This window comes from Rhinatrema bivittatum, chromosome 6, assembly GCF_901001135.1.
Source record: "Rhinatrema bivittatum chromosome 6, aRhiBiv1.1, whole genome shotgun sequence".
NCBI lineage: Eukaryota > Metazoa > Chordata > Amphibia > Gymnophiona > Rhinatrematidae > Rhinatrema > Rhinatrema bivittatum.
In genome coordinates, this window is record NC_042620.1 from 198756592 (window position 1) to 198782890 (window position 26299).

At 42.1% G+C, this 26299-nt stretch overlaps 2 protein-coding genes across 2 annotated transcripts in view; one reads left to right on the plus strand and one right to left on the minus strand.

Moving 5' to 3' along the window:
• The first annotated feature begins 14348 nt into the window (after window positions 1-14348).
• Window positions 14349-17290, plus strand: LOC115093254 (olfactory receptor 5V1-like). Its single transcript, XM_029604926.1, has 2 exons — window positions 14349-15273; window positions 17268-17290. Exons 1-2 carry the CDS (start codon window positions 14349-14351, stop codon window positions 17288-17290), a joined length of 948 nt encoding a protein of 315 aa, XP_029460786.1.
• An 8073-nt stretch (window positions 17291-25363) lies between these two features.
• The window catches only part of TRPM2 (transient receptor potential cation channel subfamily M member 2), a 319065-nt gene continuing 318129 nt past the window's right edge, over window positions 25364-26299 (minus strand). The window contains exon 30 of the mRNA XM_029607926.1: window positions 25364-25623. Within this exon, the coding sequence (XP_029463786.1) occupies window positions 25498-25623 (126 nt within the window). The 3' untranslated portion in view covers window positions 25364-25497. The remainder of the gene's footprint in view (window positions 25624-26299) is intronic.

Sequence of the window (26299 nt, forward strand, 5' to 3'; positions counted from 1 at the left end):
CCTCGAGTTACTAGGTGGCCCTCCCATAGGGATACAAATACCTGTCTAGGGCATAGGCATTATAGGAAGTCTCTCTCTCTCTCTCTCTCTCTCTCTCTCTCTCTCTCTCTCTCTCTCTCTCTCTCTCTCTCTCTCTCTCTCTCTCTCTCTCTCTCTCTCTCTCTCTCTCTCTCTCTGCGATGTTTCCCTGCATTACCATTGTGATATTGGAAACTGAGGCCCATAGTTTGGTCTAAAATTATTTCATGTACATACGTCATCACAGCCGTAGTTCAAAAAACAGATTTCAACCATTACCAGACTTTATCCAGTGAAATAGAATTGTAGTGCACCACCTCAAGTCAATTTATGAGTTCAAATCAAGTAACAAGAAATAAAATAAACTAAATATAAACCCCACAAAATGCACATTAAAAAGAGATATTTATTCAAAACTTATTAGAAAAATGACTCCAACCTACATGGAATAAGTATGGTAAAAAGTACATATAAGACATGACACATGACAGATAATAAAACAAAGACATACAAATAACAAATAGCTTCCTATGTGTCTCTCCCCCCACCCCCTTTTTACCCTAAGCTAGATTTGTACTGCTGAGGGAAATCAATTGGAGCTCTAAGCAAACACAATATGACGGTAACTTTTAAACAGCTGTGTTGGTGCACATGTATGCGGCTCGTGCCAAAGCACACGGCCATTTTATAACATAAGCGCATATATGCGCACATGGTATGAAATAGGCTGTACATGTGTACATGTGCGCAAACATTTATCTGGATATATACAAGCATGCGCAAATGTTATTTCTACCGTGTAAATGGGGGAATTTTAGTAGACACAAATGCCAACGCAATTACCAGTTTCCTCAGTTTGTTTCCAGTTTGCCCAGATAAAGGCTAGGACTTTCTAACCCACGTAGTTAATTAGCCTCCCTTTTACCCTGTTAGCTCTGATTCTTAAAACTCTGTCGACATGCCTAGATTTTTTAAATTTTCTTACTTACATGCCATGCATAGCAGAAGTAAAGTTATAGGTCAAGGGATCCTGGGGTATGTTGGATCGCATAAGTATTTACATGCTGGTTTCAGTGTGAAATCCAGCCCATGCCCTGCTCAGACCATGCCACCACCCTGCCCCTTTTCTTGGAAAATAATGTTTGTCCGCGCAGCAGGATATAGGTACGTTTTGAGTAATTTGCTTATGTGCATTTTCCTAGTGAAATCCTCATCGATCTGAATTCCCAAGTCATGTTCTTAATCTGAGGGAGTAATATTAATGATTCCTAGGTCTAGAGTTGGTGGTTTAATTATCGTTGTATCTCTCTTTAACCACAAAATTTCAGTTGTTTTGAGGTTTAGAGTTAGTTTCAGTTGAGAAAGTTTTTGTTGTATTTCCTTCATGTATGTTGACAGAGACGACACAGTTTTTTCAAAAGTTTGTCGAATGGTATATAGAAGTGTATGTCATCTGCATATAGGAAGAAGTTGAGTCCTAGATTTGGGAGTAATGTGTATATAGGCAGCAGATATATGTTGAATAGTGTGGCTGAGAATGCTGAACATTGGGGGATGCCTAAATTGATAGTGAAGGTGTCAGAAATTTGATTATATAATTTGACTTGAAATGTCCCATCTTTTAGGAAAGAAGAGAACCATTTGTTAACATTTCCATCTATTCCAATTTCTCATAGTTGGTGGCATAGCAGGGTGTGGTCAACTGTGTCGAATGCTGTGTAAGATCGATTGCAACCAAGATAAATGATTCATTTTCTGAATCCACATTGGTCAGGGAAAAGTATTTTATTGTCTTCTAGGTGGTTCTCTAATTGTGCTAACACTCCTTTTTCTAGGACTTTAGCTAAGAAAGGTGGGTTGGATATTGGTCAGTAATTGTCCCAATCATCTATTCTGCCAGTTTTATTTTTTAGAATTGGTTTAATTACCGCTTGTTTTGATCAATCCTTCTGTTAGCAACTGGTTTGTTATGGTTGTGAATATCGGAGTTATTGCGCTGTTTACTGTTTTCAGTGCACTTGCAGGATCGGATCTAGTGGGTGGGTGGGTGGCAGGCTTCATTTTAGTGATGATTTGGTTTATTTCTAAATTTGATACTGGGTCAAATGAGCTCCAAAAAACAGACCGGATATGTTAAAAAGCACCAGTCCTAGTACAGATCCCTTGATCACGCCACTATTTACCTTTCTCCATTGAGACTGACCATTTAGTCCTATCTTTTAACCAGTTCACAATCCATTATAGGACATTAGCTCCTATCCCATGGCTTTTTAATTTTCTCAGGAGTTTTTCATGAGGGATTTGTCAAATGCTTTCTGAAAACCCAGATAGACTATATCCACTGGTTCACTATTATCCACATATTTATTAACGCCATGCCTGGATTTCCCAAAAGGCTCACTAGGCCTGTGCCTAGGGCAGCAAAAATCTGGGGTGTAGCAGACACACAAGATTTGCTGTCAACCAGCTGTCCTGAATCTCACTCATCAGAGAATAGGCTTCTGCTTCCTGCTGCAGCCACCCCCCAGAGCACAGAATTGAAGGGGAGAGATGATGCTGGATGAGACTGAGCAAAGACAAACTGCTCTATTCTCTATTCTTTCCCTTCCTGTTCCCTACAGGGAATAAGAAGAGAAGAGAAGTATACAGCAGGGAGCAAAGAAAAGCAACTGTACTCCCTAATCCTACTCCCTCCAACCTTTCATGTTATATAGGGACATGAGGGAAGGAGCTAGGCCTGGAGCAGATAAAGCAAGCAAAAAAAAGTGCATCTTATACGTTCTGCTCTATTGCCCTTGGGGGGGGGGGGGGGGGCAAGGGGCATCAGCACCAACAGTTCCTAGGAATGTCAAAATTCCTAAATCCATCACAGATTAACTCATTCAAAAAATTGTAGGAAATTAGCAAGGCAAGACTTACCTTTTCGAAATTGATTTTGGCTATGTCCCATTAAACCATGTTATATAATTTTGTTCATTAGAATAGTTACTACCATGTTTCCTGCCACTGACATCAGGCTTCTACTAGTCTGTAGTTTTCTGGTTCATCCCTGGAGGCAATTTTAAAAATTGGCATAACATTGGTGTCCTATAATCTTCAGGTACGATAGACAATTTTAATGATAGGTTAGAAATTACAAGAAATAGGTCTGCTATTTCATTTCTGAGTGCTTTCAAAACATGGTGTTTCAGAACTCTAGTTTAGGTGATTTGCTACTCTTTAGTTTGTCAATTTGTCTTATTACATCTTCCGTGTTCACCAAAATTTGTTTCAGTTCCTCAGAATCATCATCCTTAAATACTGTTTCCAAATGCATGTCTCACCAATATCCTCTTTTTAGTAAACACTGAAATGAACTCATCTACTCTTTGTGCTATGGCCTTGTCTTCCCTTAGTGCCCTTTTTACTCCTCAAACATCTAACAGAGTGATTTACTCACAGGCTTTCTGCTTTGGGTATATTTAAAAAAAATTATTATGAATTTTTGCTCTACAGAAAACTTTATTTTCAAATTCTCTCTTTCCTTGCCTTATCATTATTTTATATCTATCTTGCCAGTACTTATGCCTTTTCTTATTTTCTTCATTTGGATCCTCTTTCCATTTTTCAAAGATATTATTTTGAACTCTTTTACCTCACCTTTTAACTCTGCCGGCAGTATTTTGTCCTTCTTTCTGCCATGTTGGATCAGACCAAAGTCTGGGTCACAAGTACCTGGAAGATTCTAAAAAGTAGATCTATTTCTTGTTACTCTCACCTAGGAGTAGCGATGGCTTTCTATATTCTACCTGGCTAATAATGTGCTATGGACTTTTTCTCCAGGAAATTGTCTACACCTCTTTTAAACCCTGCTATGCTAGTCACAAAGACCATGTCCTCTGACAACAGATTTCAGAGCTTGTTTGTACAATGATTGAAAAAGTACTTTCTACAATTTATTTTAAATCAACTAGTTGTTAGGGTTTTTTAGTTTTATTTAATATTATTGAAAGGATAAATAATTGTCCTTAATTTACCAGTTACACCCAACTCATGATTTTATATTCTTCTATCATGGCCCTTCTCATCTGACTCTTCTCCAAGCTGAAGATCTCTAACCTATATAGCCTTTAATCATAGGAGAGCACTTCCATCATTTTTTCATTTTTGTTGCACTTCTCTGTACTTTTTTAACTTCCTGGACTCCAGATATGATTGACTATTTTATCCCCGAAGCATTGCTTCCCCCTGATCAGAAGGAATCCTGTGGCTGTGACAAGTCCCCAGCATAGTGCCCTGTCTACAGTGAGGGGTTGGGAGTCATCCATACTTCTAAGAGTGAATGTGAGCAATAAATGGAAGGATGCATGTTGTGGTGGCAGATGTCTAGATATGCTGTGGAAATAGTTCCTATGATGTGGTACAGTGATTGCAGGTTTACCTCCTTAAAAGCACTAAGGAACAGCACCAAGATGAGATTTTTTTCTACATTTGCAAAGCATTTTTTTGGCTTTGAATCTGGTATGATAAGAACATAAGAGCATGCCATACTGGGTAAGACCAAGGGTCCATTAAGCCCAGCATCCTGTTTCCAACAGTGGCCAATCCATGCTATACGTACTTGGCAAGTACCCAAAAACTAAGGGGTAGATTTTTTTAAAAAGCGCTATCGCCCTGACACGCCCTCTTTGAAAAACCCCGGGACCTACGTGTGTCCTGGGGCTCTGCGCGCGCCGGCGGCCTATGGAAAATAGGTGCGCCGGCGCGCAAGGCCCTGCTCGTGTAAATCCGGGCGGATTTACGTGAGCAGGGCTTTTAAAATCCGCCTGTAAGTATATCCCATGCTACTGATGCTAGTAATAGCAGTGGCTATTTTCTATCGGGCGGATTTTAAATGCCCTGCTCACGTAAATCCGCCCGGATTTCCACGAGCAGGGTGCCGGCGCGCCTATTTTGCATAGGCCGCCGGCGCGCGCAGAGCCCCAGGATGCGTGTAAGTCCTGGGGTTTTTTTTAGGGGGCATGTCGGGGGCGTGTCGGGGAGCGGGGCATGGTTTTGGCCTGGGGCGTTCCGGGGGCGTGGCCGCGCCCTCCGGAACCGCCCCTGGGTTGGGTCTCGGCGCGCCAGCAGCCCGCTGGCACGCGTGGATTTACATCTCCCTCCAGGAGGGGTTTAGATAGGGCCGGGGGGGTGGGTTAGATAGGGGAAGGGAGAGGAAGGTGAGGGGAGGGCGAAAGAAAGTTCCCTCGGAGGCCGCTCCGATTTCGGAGCAGCCTCCGAGGGAACGGAGGCAGGCTGCGCGACTCGGCGCGCGCCAGCTGCCCAAAATCGGCAGCTTTGCACGCGCCGATCCAGGATTTTATAAGATACGTGCGGCTACGTGCGTATCTTATAAAATCCAGCGTACTTTTGTTTGCACCTGGTGCACCAACAAAAGTACGCGATCATGCTTTTTTAAAAAATCTACCCCTAAGTAAACTTGATTAATAGCAGGTAATGGGCTTCTGCTCCAAGAACTTATCCAAACCTTTTTTAAGTCCAGCTACACTAACTACACTAACCACATCCCCTGGCAACAAATTCCAGAGTTTAATTGTGCGTTGAGTGAAAAAGAACTCCATGCTAACTTCATGCTAACTTCATGTAGTACCCCCTAGTCCTTCTATTATCCAAAAGAGTAAATAATCGATTCACTTCTACCTGTTCTAGACCTCTCATGACTTTAAACACCTCTATCATATCCCCCCTCAGCCATCTCTTCTCCAAGCTAAACAGTCATAAGCTCTTTAGCCTTTCCTCATAGGGAAGCTGTTCCATCCCCTTTATCATTTTGGTAGACCTTCTCTGTACCTTCTCCATCGTAACTATATCTTTTTTGAGATGTGGCAACAAGAATTGCACACAGTATTCAAGGTGTGGTCTCGCCATGGAACGACACAGAGGCATTATGACATTTTCCGTTTTATTCACCATTCCCCTCCTAATAATTCCTAATATTCTGTTTGCTTTTTTGACTGCCGCAGCACACTGAGCCAACGATTTCAATGTATTATCCACTATGATGCCTAGATCTCTTTCCTGGGTGGTAGCTCCCAATAAGGAACCTAACATTGTGTAACTATAGCATGGGGTTTTTTTTCCCTATATACATCACCATGCAATTATCCACATTAAATTTCATCTGCCATTTGGATGCCCAATTTTTAGTCTCACAAGGTCATCCTGCAATTTATCACAATCTGCTTGCGATTTAACTATTCTGAATAATTTTGTATCATCTGCAAATCTGATTACCTCACTCATCATATTCCTTTCCAGATCATTTATAAATATATTGAAAAGCATGGGTCCCAGTACAGATCCCTCAGGCACTCCCCTGCCTACCCCCTCCACTGAGAAAATTGTCTATTTAATCCTACTCTCTGTATCCTTTCTTTAAACCAGTTTGTAATCCATGAAAGGACATCACCACCTATCCCATGACTCTTTAATTTTCCTAGAAGCCTCTCATGAGGAACTTTGTCAAACGCCTTCTGAAAATCCAAATACAGTACATCTACCAGTTCACCTTTATCCACATGTTTATTAACTCCTTCAAAAAAGTGAAGCAGATTTGTGAGGCAAGACTTGCCTTGGGTAAAGCCATGCTGACTTTGTTCCATTAAACCATGCCTTTCTATATGTTCTATGATTTTGATCTTTAGAACACATTCCACTATTTTTCCTGGCACTGAAGCCAGGTAACTGGTCTGTAGTTTCCTGGATCACCCCTGGAGCCCTTTTTAAATATTGGGGTTACATTAGCCATCCTCCAGTCTTCAGGTGCAATGGATGATTTTAATGATAAGTAACACATTTTTATTAATAAATCTGAAATTTATTTTTGAGATCCTTCAGAACACTGGGGTGTATACCATCCGGTCCAGTGGAGAGGATCACCTTGCTGGTGGCTGAAAGGAATCAGTAAGTTTTTGCTTGGGACATTGACATTGACTTTTTTAAAAAGTATTGGGGCAAAGTTAACTATTTGGGAATATTATTTAGTGTGTTTGTGTGTTTGTGCCTTTAATAGTCAGGCAGTGAATAAACAAGTTAGACTGTTTGCATTTTTAAATAGTCAGTCAATAAGGTAGCAGTAGGTAGGCAGTGAATACACAAGTTAGACTGTTTGTATTTTTAGTCAGTCAATAAGGTAGCAGTAGATTGGCAGTGAATAAACAAGTTAGACTGTTTGTATTTAGTCAGTCAATAAGGTAGCAGTAGGTCGTGTGTTTATTTTTTAAAAGTCTGCCTGACTATTAAAGTGTCCTTTTAAAGAGCTAAGTGTTTTATTTAATAATAACTGAGTGCATTGTATTGAAAAACAAAAACAAAACCACAAAAAAAAAAACCCCACAAAAAAGTAGCCAGAAGCTAGAAATAAGCTAGGAGCAGTATATACCAAAATAAAAAAGTTGAATAGTTCAGCTCAGTTACTCACCTTGGAAAGGTGTTGAGGTAGTGTGATTAGGTTTGAATAGGGAACAACATTTGTTAATCAAGGGAGCTGTGAGTCACTCAGGCTGACTAACTAAAGTTAGACTGTTTGTAATTCCCAACCCTCCCACCCCTCGCCCACCCACCCCAAGCTCATCCCTTAATTTATAGGCAGGTGCCACTTGCACAAAAAAAAACAACCCATCAACAAAAACTTTATTGAGAATTCGATCAGACCCCAGTAGGCCACTACCAGACATATAGTGAATTCACTAATACATTTAAAGGAACTTAGACACATTCCTACTCCCATAGCAACCTAAAACTTAACTAGGAACTGATCAAAATTGAGATGAAGGCAGCAGTCCAGCAGCAAGAGGGGGGCTTCCCAGTCTTTTGCATCGAGTGTCACATGTATGATTTTTTACCCACCGGTGAGAAGTTGTACATGTGCATGCGATGCAAAGAGCTCCTGGCTCTCAGAGAACGAGTCCGATCTCTGGAGGCTAGAGTGGCAGACCTGGAGGAGCTGAGGGAGACAGAGAGGTAAATAGATGAGACCTTCAGGGACATAGTAGTCCAGTCCCAACTTCAGACTGGCAGCCCTGGTGCTGCCTTGGAGGAAGAAGGTCTCATAATGGGAGAGCACCAACCAGGTGTAGCAGGAAAGGATCCTGTAGCAAGGACCTGCTCTCTAGGTGATGCATTGTCCTTTCGCACTGAGGATATCTCCCCAAGGCCTACTGCCCAGGAGGGAAGGGTTAGGTCGGCCGTCATAGTTGGTGATTCGATTATTAGGAATGTAGATAGCTGGGTGGCGGGTGGGCGTGAGGATCGCCTGGTAACATGCCTACCTGGTGCGAAGGTGGCGGACCTCATGCGTCACCTAGATAGGATTTTAGACAGTGAGGGGAGGAGCCGGCTGTCGTGGTACACGTGGGCACCAACGACATAGGAAAATGTGGGAGGGAGGTTCTGGAAGCCAAATTTAGGCTCTTATGTAGAAAGATTAAATCCAGAACCTCCAGGGTAGCATTCTCTGAAATGCTCCCTGTTCCACGCGCAGGTCACCAGAGGCAGGCAGAGCTCCGGAGTCTCAATGCGTGGATGAGACGATGGTGCAAGGAAGAGGGATTCAGTTTTGTTAGGAACTGGGGATCCTTTTGGGGAAGGGGGAGTCTCTTCCGAAGGGATGGGCTCCACCTTAACCAGGGTGGAACCAGACTGCTGGCGCTAACCTTTAAAAAGGAGATAGAGCAGCTTTTAAACTAGAACAAAGGGGAAAGCCGACAGTCGCTCAGCAGCGCATGGTTCGGAAAGATGTATCTTTAAAGGATACTAATGATGCATTAGAATTAGAGCATCCCGACAGTGAGGTTCCAATAATTAGAAAAGTAGTCCAAGTGCCTGTAACTAAAAACTCACCTGAGCTAAAAAATTCTAACTTATCCCTATCAATTAAAAAGCAGAATGAAAATACAAACAAAAAACAAACTTTGAAATGTTTGTATGCTAATGCCAGAAGTCTAAGAAGTAAGATGGGAGAATTAGAATGTATAGCAGTAAATGATGACATAGACTTAATTGGCATCTCAGAGACATGGTGGAAAGAGGATAACCAATGGGACAGTGCTATACCGGGGTACAAATTATATCGTAATGACAGAGAGGAGCAGTCGGGAGGAGATGTGGCGCATTATGTCCGGGATGGCATAGAGTCCAACAGGATAAACATCCTGCATGAGACTAAATACAAAATTGAATCTTTATGGGTAGAAATCCCTTGTGTATCAGGGAAGACTACAGTGATAGGGGTATACTACCGTCCACCTGGTCAAGATGGTGAGATGGACAGTGACATGCTAAGAGAAATTAGGGAAGCTAACCAAATTGGTAGTGCAGTAATAATGGGAGACTTCAATTACCCCAATATAGACTGGGTAAATGTATCATCGGGTCACGCTAGAGAGATAACGTTCCTGGATGGAATAAATGATAGCTTTATGGAGCAATTGGTTCAGGAACCGACGAGAGAGGGAGCAATTTTAGATCTAATTCTCAGTGGAGCACAGGACTTGGTGAGAGAGGTAACGGTGGTGGGGCCGCTTGGCAATAGTGATCATAATATGATCAAATTTGATTTAATGACTGGAAAAGGAACAGTGTGCAAATCCAAGGCTCTCGTGCTAAACTTTCAAAAGGGAAACTTTGATAAAATGAGAAAAATTGTTAGAAAAAAACTGAAAGGAGCAGCTCCAAAAGTAAAAAATGTCTAAGAGGCGTGGTCATTGTTAAAAAATACCATTCTAGAAGCACAGTCCAGATGTATTCCACACATTAAGAAAGGTGGAAAGAAGGCAAAACGATTACCGGCATGGTTAAAAGGGGAGGTGAAAGAAGCTATTTTAGCCAAAAGATCTTCATTCAAAAATTGGAAGAAGGATCCAACAGAAGAAAATAGGATAAAGCATAAACATTGGCAAGTTAAATGTAAGACATTGATAAGACAGGCTAAGAGAGAATTTGAAAAGAAGTTGGCTGTAGAGGCAAAAACTCACAGTAAAAACTTTTTAAAATATATCCAAAGCAGAAAGCCTGTGAGGGAGTCAGTTGGACCGTTAGATGATTGAGGGGTTAAAGGGGCACTTAGAGAAGATAAGGCCATCGTGGAAAGATTAAATGATTTCTTTGCTTCGGTGTTTACTGAAGAGGATGTTGGGGAGGTACCCGTAATGGAGAAGGTTTTCATGTGTAATGATTCAGATGGACTGAATCAAATCACGGTGAACCTAGAAGATGTGGTAGGCCTGATTGACAAACTGAAGAGTAGTAAATCACCTGGACCGGATGGTATACACCCCAGAGTTCTGAAGGAACTAAAAAATGAAATTTCAGACCTATTAGTAAAAATTTGTAACTTATCATTAAAATCATCCATTGTACCTGAAGACTGGAGGATAGCAAATGTAACCCCAATATTTAAAAAGGGCTCCAGGGGCGATCCGGGAAACTACAGACCGGTTAGCCTGACTTCAGTGCCAGGAAAAATAGTGGAAAGTGTTCTAAACATCAAAATCACAGAACATATAGAAAGACATGGTTTAATGGAACAAAGTCAGCATGGCTTTACCCAGGGCAAGTCTAGCCTCACAAATCTGCTTCACTTTTTTGAAGGAGTTAATAAACATGTGGATAAAGGTGAACCGGTAGATATAGTATACTTGGATTTTCAGAAGGCGTTTGACAAAGTTCCTCATGAGAGGCTTCTAGGAAAAGTAAAAAGTCATGGGATAGGTGGCGATGTCCTTTCGTGGATTGCAAACTGGCTAAAAGACAGGAAACAGAGAGTAGGATTAAATGGGCAATTTTCTCAGTGGAAGGGAGTGGACAGTGGAGTGCCTCAGGGATCTGTATTGGGACCCTTACTGTTCAATATATTTATAAATGATCTGGAAAGAAATACGATGAGTGAGATAATCAAATTTGCAGATGACACAAAATTGTTCAGAGTAGTTAAATCACAAGCAGATTGTGATAAATTGCAGGAAGACCTTGTGAGACTGGAAAATTGGGCATCCAAATGGCAGATGAAATTTAATGTGGATAAGTGCAAGGTGATGCATATAGGGAAAAATAACCCATGCTATAATTACACGATGTTGGGTTCCATATTAGGTGCTACAACCCAAGAAAGAGATCTAGGTGTCATAGTGGATAACACATTGAAATCGTCGGTTCAGTGTGCTGCGGCAGTCAAAAAAGCAAACAGAATGTTGGGAATTATTAGAAAAGGAATGATGAATAATATGGAAAATGTCATAATGCCTCTGTATCGCTCCATGGTGAGACCGCACCTTGAATACTGTGTACAATTCTGGTCGCCGCATCTCAAAAAAGATATAATTGCGATGGAGAAGATACAGAGAAGGGCTACCAAAATGATAAGGGGAATGGAACAACTCCCCTATGAGGAAAGACTAAAGAGGTTAGGACTTTTCAGCTTGGAGAAGAGACGACTGAGGGGGGATATGATAGAGGTGTTTAAAATCATGAGAGGTCTAGAATGGGTAGATGTGAATCGGTTATTTACTCTTTCGGATAGTAGAAAGACTAGGGGACACTCCATGAAGTTAGCATGGGGCACATTTAAAACTAATCGGAGAAAGTTCTTTTTTACTCAACGCACAATTAAACTCTGGAATTTGTTGCCAGAGAATGTGGTTCGTGCAGTTAGTATAGCTGTGTTTAAAAAAGGATTGGATAAGTTCTTGGAGGAGAAGTCCATTACCTGCTATTAAGTTCACTTAGAGAATAGCCACTGCCATTAGCAATGGTTACATGGAATAGACTTAATTTTTGGGTACTTGCCAGGTTCTTATGGCCTGGATTGGCCACTGTTGGAAACAGGATGCTGGGCTTGATGGACCCTTGGTCTGACCCAGTATGGCATTTTCTTATGTTCTTATGTCAATCAGACCTACCACATCTTCTAGATTTACTATGATTTGGTTCAGTCCATCTGAATCATTACCCATAAAAACCTTCTCTGGAATGGGTATCTCCCCAACATCCTTTTCAGTAAACACCAAAGCAAAGAAATCATTTAATCTTTCCATGATGGCCTTATCTTCTCTAAGTGCCCCTTTAACCCCTCGATCATCTAATGGGCCAACTGTTACAGGGTGTGAAAACTTGATCACAATACACTAGGGATGTGAATCGTTTTAGGACGATTAAAATTATCGTCCGATAATTTTAATATCGTCTTAAACCGTTATGGAACACAATACAATAGAGATTCTAACGATTTATCGTTATAAATCGTTAGAATCGTGAGCCGGCACACTAAAACCCCCTAAAACCCACCCCCGACCCTTTAAATTAAATCCCCCACCCTCCCGAACCCCCCCCAAATGACTTAAATAACCTGCGGGTCCAGCGGCGGTCCGGAACGGCAGCGGTCCGGAACAGGCTCCTGCTCCTCAATCTTGTTGTCTTCAGCCGGCGCCATTTTCCAAAATGGCGGCGAAAAATGGCGGCGGCCATAGACGAACATGATTGGACGGCAGGAGGTCCTTCCGGACCCCCGCTGGACTTTTGGCAAGTCTCGTGGGGGTCAGGAGGCCCCCCACAAGCTGGCCAAAAGTTCCTGGAGGTCCAGCGGGGGTCAGGGAGCGATTTCCCGCCGCGAATCGTTTTCGTACGGAAAATGGCGCCGGCAGGAGATCGACTGCAGGAGGTTGTTCAGCGAGGCGCCGGAACCCTCGCTGAACGACCTCCTGCAGTCGATCTCCTGCCGGCGCCATTTTCCGTACGAAAACGATTCGCGGCGGGAAATCGCTTCCTGACCCCTGCTGGACCTCCAGGAACTTTTGGCCAGCTTGTGGGGGGCCTCCTGACCCCCAAGAGACTTGCCAAAAGTCCAGCGGGGGTCCGGAAGGACCTCCTGCCGTCCAATCGTGTTCGTCTATGGCCGCCGCCATTTTTCGGCGCCATTTTGGAAAATGGCGCCGGCTGAAGACAACAAGATTGAGGAGCAGGAGCCCGTTCCGGACCGCTGCCGTTCCGGACCGCCGCTGGACCCGCAGGTTATTTAAGTCATTTGGGGGGGGTTCGGGAGGGTGGGGGATTTAATTTAAAGGGTCGGGGGTGGGTTTTAGGAGGTTTTAATGTGCCGGTTTTGTGATTTTTAGATTTTTCACGATTTTTCACGATTTTTCACGATATTTTACCCCCCCAAACGGCAACAATACGATTCCCTCCCCCTCCCAGCCGAAATCGATCGTTAAGACGATCGAGGACACGATTCACATCCCTACAATACACTACCTATGCAAAGCATGTAATGCAGCAATTGTGAAATTACCATAAGCACACCCCTTTTTCTTACCAAGGGTATTATCCATGCAATATTATAGCAGTTTGATGTTAACTTGCTGCTCAGCAGTTGAATATCAACCCCAATGGTACCCTTTCACACACATGCACCCTCTCATACATATACACGCACTCTCTCTCATCCACAGGCATTTTCTCTCATAGGGCCACTCTCTCATTTACTCACACACATTTTGTACCTCTTTTTCGGCCTCTGACTGTACCACAGGCCTCTTTTTCTGCAGCCGGTTCCGGGGAAATGTCGGTGACACTGAAGGGTTTCTTCATCTTCTGCGGGCTTGGAGGAAATGCCAGCAGCACTGCAGGGCTTCTTCTTCCTCCCAGGACCTCGTTTTTGCTGGTGGGATGTGGGAACCCCCCCCCCCCCCCCCCACACACACACACACACACACACATCACTTCTCCACGAGGCGGGACCTTCCTATATACTGCCGCCAGTGGCACTCCTCTCCCTGTTGTCACCACCCCCTCGCCTCCCCTTAATACATCACTGTACATAATTATTATGCAATTGAAACTTTTCACCAATGAGAAACAGCAAGAGAATTCTAATGAAAAGAATTTTAGTGGGTAAATTTCAAATGGATGTTCATGCTTAAAACTGGGTTTTACTCAAACAAATGCACTTCACATGTCTACTTGGGCTTTTGAAAATTGCTACAATATATGCTATTGAAGTGTCAATAGGCTTTACCTGCATTAAATGCACTTTATGCGAGTAAATGCACTTTTGAAATTTGCTACAATAATGTTACATTTATGCATGTGGCTCCTTTAAAAATTCCATTATCTATCATTACTCAGTTGTTATTAGTTACCTGAATGGTGTATTTGCTTATCAAGAGATGAGTAATTCTCAGATAGTTCTACTCAGACCTCTGTGCATTATAAAACAAATCTGGTTGTTCAGTACCTAAGTTAGCATATCTATTCATATTTTCTCGTCTATTCAGATAAAAGAACACATGGAGAAAGACATGGATAGAGGAAACCAGACAATGGTGACTGAATTCATTTTACTGGGACTTTCTGCTCAGCCAGAAACACAGGTTATTCTCTTTGTGATATTTCTAATTGTCTACATGATAACATTGGTGGGAAATATCCTCATTCTTACTGTTGTCATAATTGATCACCACCTCCATACTCCCATGTACTTTTTCCTCTGCAACTTGGCCTTCCTAGATATCTGTTACTCATCCATGAATGTCCCCAATATGATCATAAACTTCCTGTCTGAGAAGAAAACTATCTCGTTTTCTGCCTGTGTAGCACAAATGTATATCTCTCTTTCCTTGGGTGAAACAGAGTGCATCCTTCTGGCAGTGATGGCATATGACCGGTATGTTGCAATATGTAATCCCTTGCGCTATACAGTCATTATGAACAGAAGCATCTGTATCAAGATAGCAGTCATTACTTGGATTAGTGGATTTTTCTTGGCAGTGGTCCACATTGCTTTTACTTTTCAGTTACCTTTCTGTGGACACAATCAACTCAACCATTTCTTGTGCGAAGTTCCAGCAATGTTAAGGCTTGCCTGTGCCGATACCACTATCAATGAAATTGTGATTTTTGTGGTTGGTGTAATCATACTGATGACCCCAGTTTCTTTCATCTTGGTATCTTATATCCATGTTATTAGAGCCATCCTGAAAATCAGTTCTGCAGATGGGAGGCAAAAAACTTTCTCTACTTGTGCCTCCCACCTGACTGCGGTGACATTATTCTTTGGGTCTGCTATGTTTATGTACATGAGACCCAGATCAAGCTTTACAGCAGAGGTAGATAAAAGGGCCACTGTGTTCTATGTAGTAATAATACCAATGCTGAACCCACTCATCTACACCCTGAGGAACAAGGAGGTCAAAGGTGTGGTAAAGCAAGGAATGGGAAAAAACCTAGTATGTGCGAAAAAATGAAATCACCTGCATTATTACAGTGCAGCTCCCTCTTATAGTAAATCTCTATTTCTCATGAAAGACATCGCTACAGCATATAAGATAAGGACTTTCCTTGCTACTGTATCAGATATATTTTGTAGATAAAATAGAAAGCAATGCTATTATGTTTTAAAATCAATTTGGTGCTCTTTAGAGCATTCTGCACTTACTTTGCTTTGCTGTAATTAGGGCTAATGTTTGTAGTAAAGATATGCAAAAAGTAGCATTTTTATTTCACAAATAAAGTCACAAAATGAAAAATACACAAATTCACAAATATATTCATGTCAATTAGTTTACTAGGCTACATTACAACAAATGGGTTATTTACCAGATCCTCATCCCCAATACTTCACAAATAGTACACTTTCTACAAATGATCTGCCAACATTCCATCATGAATTGCACCAGTGCTGCCTGGCCCATCAAATATTTTCTCACTATATTTTACGGACAATGCATTTGCAGAAGTAGATTTTATGGGGACAATCATTAAAGTGATTTATGCAGGTAAACGTATGTTTCCTTTGCTTCTTTGCTACATTCTTCAAGAATGATTGGGTTTAGTCCCTCATCCAGTTGATGGAGGCAGAGTACATTTTTTCTTTTATCCTGGAGCATCACTACTACATATCTGTGTTGCAGGACAGCTCAAGCCAGTATTCCTTTCTTCCAATGCATGAAAGAGCTACTGATTGAGCAGCAATATTATACATCTGATGGGTACGCCCATTTTATCCAAGATACTCAATTTGATTTGGCCATGCACCTATAGTTCTTACAGAGTAGCGACCCATACTCTGATTATGCCACCGTTCACATCAGAGGGTTAATAGTTAAACAGCTTAAGTGTATCTAAGGCATGAATTTTGTTTTTGGCCATGTACCTGTAATTTTTATAGAATAGCGAGACAAAATTTAGATATGTTCCCATTCCCTTCAAAGGGTTTTTTGATTGAGCCAAATATATATTAATATATAATTGCTTAGAGAAAAAGAGGAAAAGAGGAAGAGGATTCTTTAAACAACTTTTTAAAATCTTCACTACATTTCATTTCTTGATGGTAAGAGCAGCAAATAGCTCCCTTGAATGCTGAAAGGCAAGACTAAAGGACATTCAACCAGTGAGTTTCACGCCACTTAAAATTATTTTAGCCTTCTTAGAGTTCTTAGAACCATTTTAAGCCCTCCATGTGCCAGTATTTTACCAATATTTATGCCCCTTGTGGCAGCAATAGATCAGCTGAGGCAGACAAAACAGCTTGCACTGTAATGGGAAAGCCTGCTCTGCACTAAATTGCGGCAAATAAACTACTGAGTATGTAATAATAAAGCATTTATGGCCTTTAACAAGCTCTTAGGTAATTAAAAGAACAGTTACATGTTTACCCTGCATTGTTTGTAGCACAGAGGTCTTTTTGAAAACAGCTCAAGCATACGGTAGCACTGACAGCTGCATATAAGCAAACTCATGTCCCATCTGTTTTTGAAACCAGAACTTTATCTAAAATGGGATTAGTCTTATAAGACAGCATCAGTTCCACTAGTGCTTGCTCAAATAACTTTTCAGATTACTTAATTAGCTTTCTGTACATGGTAAGAAGGATGAATGAGTAGATGCTTTATCTCCTGCAATAAAGAATCCTCAGGAACATATAGCATGGTATCTATGTAATCTCCTGGGAGCTTTAAAGTCTCAAATAGGAAATTATTTTTGAAGAAAGAAACCCCCCTCACTATTTATACAATAGATCTTCCTATTGCAGACATTGAGGAGAAACATGAGGAGAATAGTTTTGTGTCCCAGGTAGAAATGGGAAATTTTTATGAGCGGATAGAAGTTTTTTCTGTAATGGATGACGAAATTACAGCATTCTTCCTTAAAACTGGCAGGTTATAAATTAGTAGAGAGCCATGAATGTGGATATAAATGGTTTATGTATGCTTCAACAGCTTTTTCCACTATATTGGGGTAGATTTTAAAAAATAGCGTGATCGCGTACTTTTGTTCGCGCACCAGACGCAAACAAAAGTACGCTGGATTTTATAAGATACGTGCGTAGCCGCGCGTATCTTATAAAATCCGGGATCAGCGCGCACAAGGCTGCCGATTTTGGGCAGCCTGCGCGCGCCGAATGGCGCAGCTTGCCTCCGTTCCCTCCGAGGCCGCTCTGAAATCGGAGCGGCCTCGGAGGGAACTTTCTTTCGCCCTTCCCTCACCTTCCCCTCCCTTTCCCTACCTAACCCACCCCCCTGGCCCTATCTAAACCCCCCCCCCCCTATTTACGCCTACAGGAGGCAGACGTAAATCCGCGCGCGCCAGCGGGCTGCTGGCGCGCGCGGATTTATGCGGGCAGGGCATTTAAAATCCGCCCGATTGTGAATTAGCCACACTTTAATACAATGATCCCTTCCCTACAGTGACCATTAAATCAATTATCCCTCTAGAACAAAGCATCTATCTTAAGGATTGGATAAGGGAGTAAATTATTAAAGCATGATTTCTCTCCATTTGTTTTAGCCGAGCAAGTGGCAATTGGTTTGAGCTATGTCTTAAAAGCACCTCTGATTCAAAATAAAGATGCTTTTCAACTGAGAGGACCTGAGCCAGCCAAAAATGGTAGCTGTTTGCCTACCGGAGAGTCTAAAAGACCTTTTAAGAGTTGCTTCTGTTTTAATAGCTTTTTGGGGAAGAGCTAGAAGTCTTTTATAGCTAACACACAGGCTGTTAGTCTAAAGTGATACTTTTTAAATTGCATGTCAGAGGAAGGCAAATTTTTGGAAAAACTAAAATAATTAGAAAAACAAAACAGAAAAAAAGGACAGGATAGTCCTAGGTCCAATTTTTGCTTTTATATAGTTCATGGTCAATGCCAAAATTCTAGAAGTTAGAGTCCAAGAATTCATTATACTTCTCAATCCTTCAGATCCAAAGGTCGAAAGATGACTATTCAAAAAGTTGGAAAATCAACTCTAGGAACATGCAGGTCATCCACTGTATCTCTCAGATCCCCTTTTTTTGAGGCCAATAGATGGCTGCCCTTAAGAATATTACAAAAAATGATTCCACTTAATCACATACCTACAGTGCCTGAATTTAATTTGTTTGAAGTGCCAAAAGGCAGAATATAAATCAAAGAAATCAAATAAACAAACCTTGGATCAGTGGGCTCTGAGTTTCTTCCAATATGGCTATGCTCTAGAGCAGAGGTCCCCAACCCTGTCCTGGGGGCCCACCAGCCAATCGGGTTTTCATGATATCCACAATGAATATGCATGAGAGAAAATTTGCATGTTATGGAGGCAGTGCATACAATTTTTCTCTCATGCATATTCATTGTGGATATCTTGAAAACCCGACTGGCTGGTGGGCCCCCAGGACAGGGTTGGGGACCACTGCTCTAGAGCTATTGTTATGGCTGTCGGTCACAGACGGCTGCGACCGTGAGTACTCACTGCTTGTTCCACACTTCTACCTTCCCTGGGTCTGCTCGCTGCACGGGCCAGCCTGCATCACCGTGTTCATTCATTGGGCCTCCTTGAGGAGTCATGGACGCCTTACTTCCTGCTCTGATATCAGGCCGTCCTAGGTGCGTGCGTACCCGTCACAAGTCCCACCTTTGAAGCCGCTTCGGCTGGAACCTCGGGGACGTCCCCGTTTGATGATCTCATCAGACTCTTGCATTTAAGCTCCTGCTTTGCCCCCAGCAAGCTGACTTGGCAACAAGTTCCGTACGAGTCTTACGCCTGCCTCTTGTTCCTGAGACGCCGCTCCTGCCTGATTCATGGACCCTCTCTGACACACGCTCCTCGGGGGTTAGTGTGTGCTCTACGGGGACTTGCTCCCTGGCCTACCCCACTCCTCGGGCTGGCCTGTGCCTCTTGGGTCCAATCTGGCAGATGAAATTTAATGTGGATATGTGCAAGGTGATGCATATAGGGAAAAATAACCCATGCTATAGTTACAAAATGTTAGGTTCCATATTAGGAGCCGCCACCCAAGAAAGAGATCTAGGTGTCATAGTGGATAACACATTGAAATCATTGGTTCAATGTGCTGCAGCAGTCAAAAAAGCAAAAAATGTAGGAATTATTAGGAAGGGAACTGTGAATAAAACAGAAAATGTCATAATGCCTCTGTATCGCTCCATGGTGAGACTGCACTGAGTACAATTCTGGTCGCCGCATCTCAAAAAAGATATAGTTGTGATGGAGAAGGTACAGAGAAGGGCGATCAAAATGATAAAGGGACTGGAACAGCTCCCCTATGAGGAAAAACTAAGGAGGTTAGGACTTTTCAGCTTAGAGAAGAGACGGCTGAGGGGGGGATATGATAGAGGAAATCCAAGATGGCCGCCACCATCTTTAGGCATGAGGCCACGTCCCCTGCTGGATTTAAAGGGACCTGATCCCTTTAATGGTACTCACCTGCTTCCAATGATCCAGAGCAGAGGAAGTATTTAAGGAAGCTTCCTCTGCTCATTCCTCGACTTGGCAACGTCTCCTGTGAGCTTTGTCCAGTCTGCTTGCTTTGGTGAGTTCCTTGAGCTTGGCTTCTGGTTCCTGCTTCCTCTTCCTGGTTCCTGACTTTGGATTTGCTTACGGTGATTCTTTGGTTCCTGACTTCGGATTGGCTGACGGTGATTCTCTGGTTCCTGACTTCAGATTGGCAAGTGATGATCCTCTGGCGTACAACTTTGGACTGGTGAGCGACGACCCTCTGGCACTTGACCTAGGACTTCTTCAAGACTACCGTCTCCAAGGGTCAACTAGTAACTCGAGGTGAGGGTTTGGAGGTGGTCTAGTGTTTTGGGGCAGTTTAACATGCACAGTTAGAGGTACAAACAGCATAGTATATATCAGTGAAGATTTGATGTGATTTGGAATGTGTATTGCGCTGTTTGTACCTTTGACTGTGCACGTTAAACTGCTCTCCAAACCCTAGGTCACCACCAAAACCTCAGCTTGAATTACGAGTTGGCCCCCTACAGTGGTAAAAATTGATGAAAAATATGTGTGCGATAAATATTGCAAATCCCATTTCAGTCATATTGCATAGCATATCACCTGGAAAAAAGGTGTATTGTACTATTGCACTCAAAGTTAAACACCCCTCATTTTCATAAACTCTTCCCCTTTGACTAAATTTTCAGAATTTGCATATGCATCTTGCAATGCGAAAAATAATGCATGCATTATGGCATTTTCGTAGGGGTTAGGGCCCTAATACATTTTGATGAATGATCCTGTTAGCCGGTTAACTTATGCGGCTAAGTGCATTTTCAGTGACAGCCATGCTGCTGAATATACTGTACTGTGTAACTTAGCCAGATAAGCTATAGCCAGTGAAGTTACTTAAATGGCCAGCTTTGAATACTGACCACATGAAGTCTAAAAATCTATTGGCAAGAAGAAAAGCCATGGCTTGAGTCATGTCTAGCAGAGTCTTTATGAACTCTAATTAAGATGTTGTAGTGAGTTTGATTTGAGATAATTGGTGACAAAACCTTGTATCTCCAGCAGCAGGATTGTGTTATGCATAGACTTGTCTGCTTCTGCCCAAGAGGTGCCCTTCATCAGCCAATCATAGAAGGGAATATATGATACACACACATACACACACACACACACACTCTGACTTTGCATAGAAATGTCTTCATGACAGCAAGATATTTTGTGAAAAGCTGCAAAGCTGATGCCAGGCCAAACTGTACTATGTGGTGCTGGAGCTGTTATTTCCCTATCACAGATCTGCCTTCTGTGGCTTGGATATATCAATATATATGAGGGCCATTAATATATATATCTATATGTTTGCTTTCTTGAAATTCAGAGAACATAACCAGTCTTCTTTGTTCAAAAGAGGTATTAAGAATACCATTAAAGGTAACCATGTAGATCTAGTAGAATGCTATGCTGAACTAGAATATAGTATTCTGATAGCACCTTCTTACAAAATGATCTAAAATCTGGCACTCACATCCTGGGGGCAAATATCCTAGAGTAAGGAGTGTAGGGTATCCCAGTTCCTCTTAGTATGTCCTGGTAGAAAGAGTGGCTGGGTATTGCTACTAACTGTTTTAGGGCATCCAGTTACTTGATGAGGCTGAATAGAGTATTCTGGGTTCTCTTTCAACTTGTAACTCTATTGAAATGGCATTGGCCATTATCTGAACAAAACCTAAAAAGGAAAGTACCTGTGGTAGAGCACTATACCTTGCCTATGAAATTGAAGTATTCAAAGGTAAATCAGGTGAGTATTCAAAGCCTAACTCTTTGACCCACAGAGTCTATAAAAATTAAAGGTGACAAATAAGGCTGTGCCAGTCCTAAAACTGACCGCCCTTCCATGCTGAAGGGTGACTCGATGGGCCTTGGCGCAGATTATTTGGCTTTGACCAGTGGTCTTAGAAATAAGCACTGAATCTCAATGCTTGAATGTGCTAAGATTTTCAGCACAAGAGAGAAAACAACAATAGTTAGGTCACTCCACATGCTGAGCAGAGTTGGGCTTGTCAATGCTAGTTGCTCAACATGCTTCATGTGCTCAGCAACTGCCTTTCCTATTTGCCTTTGAATTTCTTCTATGAAGACAGCTGAAACAAAGTCAGTGGGATTCAACAAGAGACTGACCTTTCTTGAGGTGTCTCAAAGGGGGCCGAAAACTCAAAACTGGACCTCTGGAGATTGGTGTGGTGAGGGCCCAGGATGGGAGGCAGAAAGGCCACTAGTCAGAAAAGCAGATAATTTGTCCTGGATACTCAGAGGGATAAAAGTTCTGCTGAATATACTTTCCTAAAATTATCTGGATATATTTAGTTGAAAAAAGTTCAAATTTAACCAATAATCTTAGAATATACCGTATTTTTCGCTCCATAAGACGCACTTGACCATAAGACGCACTTAGGATTCAGAGGGGGAAAATTAAAAAAAAATAAATTGTGCTAAACCGGCTCTGCGTCTGGGCGTCTTATGGAGCAAATTAGGGGAGTGCATATTTTTTTTTTTTTCTCCCCATTTTGTTTTCGGGTCTGGGGAGGGCCATTTCGGTCCACTCCCCAGATCAGAAAATTTTTCTTTCTGTGGGAACCCCCAAAACCCCCCCCCCCATCCCAACCCTTTAAATTAACAACCTCCACCCCCCTGACCCCCCCAAGACCTGCCGAATTAATTTCCTGCAACCCCCCACCCTCCTGACCCCCCCCAAGACCTGCCAAATTAATTTCCTGCAACCCCCCACCCTCCTGACCCCCCCAAGACCTGCCAAACGTCCCTGGGGGTCCAGGAGCGGTCCGGGAACGATCTCCTGGGCGTGAACCGTCGGCTGCCAGTAAACAAAATGGCGCCGACGGCCCTATGCCCTCACTATGTCACTGAGACCGACCGCTGCTATTGGTCGGTCTCAGTGACATAGTAAGGGCATAGGGCCGTCGGCGCCATTTTGTTTACTGGCAGCCGATGGCCCTATGCCCTCACTATGTCACTGAGACCGACCAATAGCAGCGATCGGTCTCAGTGACATAGTGAGGGCATAGGGCCGTCGGCTGCCAGTAAACAAAATGGCGCCGACGGCCCTATGCCCTCACTATGTCACTGAGACCGACTAATAGCAGCGATCGGTCTCAGTGACATAGTGAGGGCATAGGGCCGTCGGCGCCATTTTGTTTACTGGCAGTCGACGGCCCACGCCCAGGAGATCATTCCCGGACCCCCGCTGGACCACCAGGGACGTTTGGCAGGTCTTGGGGGGGTCAGGAGGGTGGGGGGTTGCAGGAAATTAATTTGTCAGGTCTTGGGGGGGGGGGGGGTGGGAGGAAATTAAGTCGGCAGGTCTTGGGGGAGTCGGGGGGGGGGGGTGTTTGTTGGATTTTTGTTTGGTTTTTTTTTTATATTCGCTCCATAAGACGCACATACATTTTCCCCCCACCTTTGGGGGAAAAAAAGTGCGTCTTATGGAGCGAAAAATACGGTAACTAGTTAGGTTTGAAAGTTATCCTGCCACATGAGGCCAAATAACTTGCTACTTAACTGTCTATATTCAAAATATAGTCGATAAATCACTACAAAATTGAAGTTAAACTGTTTAAAAACAAAGCCTTTGGGGCCCTCCTCTGACCACTTCCTGGATCCTTTATGCAAGTTCATTATGAATGAACTATATTATTAGGATATGAGAGAGAGAGAGAGACTCTTTATAAGGCTTCCATTTAAGTAAACTATTTATACCACTGTAAGAGGGGCAACTAGTAACTCAGTGTGAGGTTTTGGTGGTGGTCGACGGTTTTGGGGGGCAGTTTTACATGAACAGTCAAAAGTACAAACAGCATAGTTACCATCAGTTAAGATTTTATGTGATTTGGAGTGATGAACGGTACACAAAGATGAGATTTGTACATTGCACTCTTGTCCTAGGTAGATAGCAGCTAGGTGGAGAGTGTATCAAACTAGGTCAAGAGTCGAGATTACATTGTACAAATCTCATCTTTTTAAAACTTTCATCACTCCAAATCACATAAAATCTTTACTGATGGTAAGTGTACTGTTCGTACCTCTGACTGTGCATGTAACACTGCCCCACAAAATCTAGCCCACCACCAAAACCTCACCTCAAGTTCAGAATGCCCCCTCTTTCAGTGACTCTCTCTTTCTCCCCCCCCCAAGCGTGATCTGTGATAAATATCGCAAATCCTGTTTCTGGCATAATGCCTGGAAAAAACGTGTAGTTATTTCTGGCATTAAATTCTGTGATAGTGTGTGTTACGCTATTGCATGCAACGTTAAGCAACCCTCATTTTCATAAACCCCACCCACTTGACAACATTTTTAAAATTTGCATATGCACCTCATGATGCGTTATTGCATGCTTAAAGTCATTATCGTGGGCGTTAGGGCCCTAACGTGATTTGAAAAATTACCCCCTTAGCTGGATACCAGTGAATACTGGCTAGGTTAGCTGGATAATAACCTATCTGGCTAAACTTGGCAAGTCAGGGGACATGTGGTAGATATATTTAAACACCAGCAAATCCATGTGGGTAAAATGCTTTGAAAATTCACCTTGATGGTCAGTGTGAGCTGGGAGATTTTGGGGCTTATTCTTTGGAGTTAACACCAAAAGAGTCAGTTCTTAATTTGTTAATGCCAATTCTTTAACTTCAGTGGATAGTGCAACTCTGTGATGCTTATGCTCCAATTTTGTCTTTGGCACTGATTCAGTAAAACCAAACTTTTTCTTCGTTTCCTCAAGATTGCAAAAGCAGTCTTATTGTGCAGATCTTGATGGCCCTTGGTGACATGCTAGAGCATATGCCCACACATTTGTAGCTAGTTTTGTGCTGGTCAGTGATAGATACCTTCTGCATGCAGTCTCGGCAAAATATGTAACCTTGATCTTCTTTTATGTCATCATCAGAAAAATAAAACCCAGAATCCAAAGAAATGTTTCTCTCAAGTAAAGATAATCAATGAGAAAAAAGGGAATCAACCTGAAGGCCTATAAAAGTTTTGGAGAAAATCAGGTTTAGAAAACAAAAGGACTCTGAAAAACTAATTAAAAGTTAAGCAGGAAAGACAAATACTAACACAGACTGGAAAGAAAAGAAAAAGCATAGAAAGAGAGAAAAAAATCACTTTGGAGCAAACAATGCAGTAAAACAGCAGCTACCAAAATAAAACTCTCTGAGGTCTATCACGGGAAAATGACTAACTGTGGTATGCTACGAACTACAGAAGTGCAGGAATTGTCACCCATGCTCAGATAGATCACCAAGAATTTCCTGCAAAATTTTGGAAATCATGTACAGATTGGCACCATCCAATGACATCACCCATATGTGCTACTACAGTGAGCTGCTTTTCTTTAAAGAATGAGAGCTTTTGGACTACTGATGCAGGAGAGGGAAGTATATATATACTTTACTCTTCTGAATGATGCATTTCAAAGTATAGAAGACCCATTCATTGAGCATGTTTTTAATATACAAAGATTAGCAATTCATAAATTAGCTTATCAAGTAAAAAAAAAACCTTCATATTACTGCAGGTTAAAGTCTAACTGCAAAACCTCAGTGTACAGCGACTTGCGAGAGGAAAGTTCATGGGTGAAGGAGACCTGTAGAATTCCATTCTTTCTCCAATTACTCAAGACAGATCTGCCAAGACTTAGGAAGTAATCTTCAGCATTTCAATAATAAGCTTGAAAGAAGTCAGCTGCTTGCTGGAGAATTTCTTTGTGATTTGCATAGAGTGGAATTTTCTGGTCCACTACTTGCCACCGGATAGAAACCTCTGGATCATAGCTATGGAGATGCTGCCAAAAAAAAAAAAGAGAATGATTTGCAGACATTGCTTCTTATTTATTTATTTATTTAAAATCTTTTCTATACCATGATTAACTACCATCACAATGGTTTACAGAGAGGCACATATAACAATGTTGGGAATTATATAGGGTAATACATTCTAAAAAGTGCCATCAAGGTTCAGTTACATAGTTTCATAATAAAAGACTATTTGATGAATGTAATAAATCTTGTCCTTTTATACATGTATCAATTTTATTTACATGTATAACTTTTGAACTGTATATTTCCTCTTCTGCTAGTGGTGAAATAAAATAACAAATATGCACTTATTGGGCTAAGTGCTGTGTGCTGATGTTCTTTACCTGCTTTATTTACTCTTCTAATCTCCGTTCTCGTTGTAAAAAGCTTGTTTAAAAAGCCAGGTTTTTAAACTTTTTTTTAAAAAGTTTGAAATTTCTTTGTAGTCTAATCTCTAGGGGCATGGTGTTCCATAGTATAGGTCCTGCTAAGGATAACACCCATTCTCTAACTTGGGTCAGTCTTGCTGTCCTAACAGAAGGGATGGTTAGGAGAGCTTTGTTAGCTGATCTCAGGTTTCTATGTGGGACATGTACACGCAGTACCTGGAGTACGCATACCAAACATTTGGAGAGGGAAGTCTTTCATCCAGAAAGATACAGA

Coding starts and splice junctions, on each gene's coding strand:
- LOC115093254 (XM_029604926.1), top strand. CDS start 14,349: ATGGATAGAGGAAACCAGACAATGGTGACTGAATTCATTTTACTGGGA. Junction 15,274..17,267: donor GCAAGGAATGGGAAAAAACC/TAGTATGTGCGA, acceptor ATGCTTCAACAG/CTTTTTCCACTATATTGGGG.